This window comes from Hypanus sabinus, unplaced genomic scaffold, assembly GCF_030144855.1.
Source record: "Hypanus sabinus isolate sHypSab1 unplaced genomic scaffold, sHypSab1.hap1 scaffold_219, whole genome shotgun sequence".
In the NCBI taxonomy this organism is placed as follows: Eukaryota; Metazoa; Chordata; class Chondrichthyes; order Myliobatiformes; family Dasyatidae; genus Hypanus; species Hypanus sabinus.
In genome coordinates this window covers 497,710-500,305 of record NW_026780298.1, presented here as the reverse complement: position 1 = coordinate 500,305, position 2,596 = coordinate 497,710, and the positions used below count along the sequence as shown (strand labels likewise).

General features: G+C 44.1%; 1 protein-coding gene across 1 annotated transcript; it reads right to left on the bottom strand.

Moving 5' to 3' along the window:
- Positions 1–594: 594 nt before the first annotated feature.
- On the bottom strand, positions 595–2,393 carry LOC132387756 (probable G-protein coupled receptor 139). Its single transcript, XM_059960118.1, has 2 exons — positions 2,324–2,393; positions 595–1,526 (listed from the first exon to the last, which is right to left on the bottom strand). The coding sequence occupies exons 1-2, from the start codon at positions 2,391–2,393 to the stop codon at positions 595–597; spliced, it is 1,002 nt and encodes a 333-aa protein (XP_059816101.1).
- Positions 2,394–2,596: the final 203 nt, after the last annotated feature.

Genomic DNA, 2,596 nt, shown 5'->3' with positions numbered 1-2,596 from the left:
ATCGCCTTCTATTGCTGAGGGGTGGCTGGTCAATTGAGGAGGTTCTGGTACAGCTGAGTGGCACTGCCGATCACGAAATAAGCTAAAATAACACAGGATCTTTTGAAAGGTTATGTAACGCCTTTCCAAAATTTGTATTCTTTTACAAATTATTGAGAAAGAATATTTTCTATTCTCAATATCTGCTGAAGTTTTTGGAGGCTGTTGTGCCGTATTCGAAATGTTTTTGCCCCTTTTATTCGCTGTTTCGGATGATACCGCTTGACAGATTGGAAAATATGGAATCAGGATGTTATTGACCGTAGCTATCTGTTGCTTTATGGAGATCCAATGTCGGATGCAAATCGTCTGGTCTCTTTAACGTTGAAATGATGCTTGTCCTAATTCAATACTGTGTTCCATCCGGCACATTCCAAACATTCATACATTCTATTCCTACCTCGAGCTAATTCTTATCAGATACGAATGAGACACTTTCAGTTACCAGCATCGGGATGTTTTAAATGATAATTTTTATTTTATTATCAAACTAAAAGCGCGGATCTTCAACAAAACGTTGCCTGTTGTAAGATGTGTGCGAGCTGGAACTGAGTTTTACTCATGGGAGAAAGCCTTAGGTGATCTGACATTTCTCTTGATCAATTTCCGGATAAGCGTCCAAGGAGACAGTATCAACGTTTTCAACTCTGCCCTGAAGTTAGTTTGGGTTGCTGCATAAATACACGTGTTTGTACAAGAACTCATGTTCGTGAGCAGAGTCCCGGTTTGAGCAGCGATATATCGGGCAGAGTAATAGTCGCGATCAAAATACATGGTTAGGCTGGCGATAAAATTGGTCACTGCCGACGGCAGCCAAAATAGTATAAAGCTGCCCGATATACAGAACAGTAATATGATGCCCTTCTTCCTGTTCTCCATTTCCGGGTCACGTTCAATCTTACTCTTATGGGTTCGGAAGCCACGCCGGGATTTGCTGGTCACTAAGATATGCCTGGCAGTCATCCCATTACATAAAAGTATTAAACCAAATGCGCACAGCAGGTTTTGAAAGGTTTTGAATCTGCTGAGCGCGACGAACATTGGAGAGTTGAAGATGTCCAATTTCGGGCGGACACCCCACGAAATATTTCCAGTTATTCGTTGAGGCTGAAATGCAAACAAGAGGGGTATATTCTCCAAGCAAAGCCCCGCCAGTATTACTGCTGCCAGGATTCTGGCTGTCTTCACTCTGCAGTATTTTGTTTTAAACTTCTGACAACATATGGCAACATATCGATCACAGGTGAAGGCCACCGTGTACCACCGTGATAGTTCCAGAGTGACCGCCAGCACGTAGATCGTGGCTTTAACGACTTCCGTATAATGCAGAAATGAACTGGTCAGGCGGAATATTAAAATCTCATAGACAAGGACATTGATGAGAATGACCGATAGATCTGACACCGCCATCATCGTCATGTAGGCAGAGATGCATTTGGAAAGATCGCATTTTCCTCGGGACAGAATAATAATTGTTAACAAATTAGCTGCAACAGAAAGAAACAAACAACAGATAAATACATCACTAAAGGAGGAAGACAGGTGAATCTGACATCTTATTTCTGAAATACGTTCGGATGTATTTCTGTTTAGTCCGGTGGTCTGAGAGTGAGCAGAGGCAGGACGGAAAGGCACTTCGCAGTGTGATCTTCACCAGCTGGAAACGGGCTGAGAAACAGCCCGTGTAATTTACTGGGAGCCTGGGTAATGTGCCGCCCTGCAGGAGGGTAAACCAGGTTACCATTGCGTGGTCAATGCTAGGCTGTGAGGTGATCCGCATAAAAGGAACGAAGCTGAAAATACAGATCCATCATTCATTTAAAGTAAAACACTGGGTAAACCGGGCGGCACAGAGATCATTTTGCACATCGGCCATCACAAATCAGGACTCTGAGCACTGGGGCTGAGTTATTGAGTTGAAGTTGTACAATACGTAATTGAAACCGAATTAGTAGTATTGTTTACAATTCTATTCACCTTCGTATGGAAGTTATATCGGGAATTATATCAAAATTCGCGACAGACTTTACCTCCTGAGAGAAACACTACTGCTATTTCAGCGATGGCGTCCCTCCGTTCCCTTTGCACCGGTCGTGAGGAGACGCCCACCTGTGTCCAGAGGAAAGTCTCCTCACCGGCCGTGTGGACACGGAACGAAACAGCGCCTATTGAGCAGCTTGTATAATGGACACTTTGCGGCGCATCTTCTGATCATACTTCATAAAAAATAACAGTGTCCTGCCGAAGGCCAATAGCTGTTAGACAATGTATTAATACGACTTACCGGGTAAACCAAACACCGCTAGAACAGGGTAACAAAAGTCTTTCACCTGTAGGATCGCCGGTCGATTCATGTTCGATTGCTTGAATTATCTCCCGTTGTGCAGTTCACATCAGCGTGTGACTCGGACCACGATACCCTGCTAATTTATAGGGAATACGAATTCTCCGTCACGGGTAAGCGGGTTGTGCAATGAATGACGTTACTTACAGCCGATGAACAAACAAGGGTTGATGTTCCGCTCCGGTGCCACCTGTTCCCCAGCTGATGGACTGA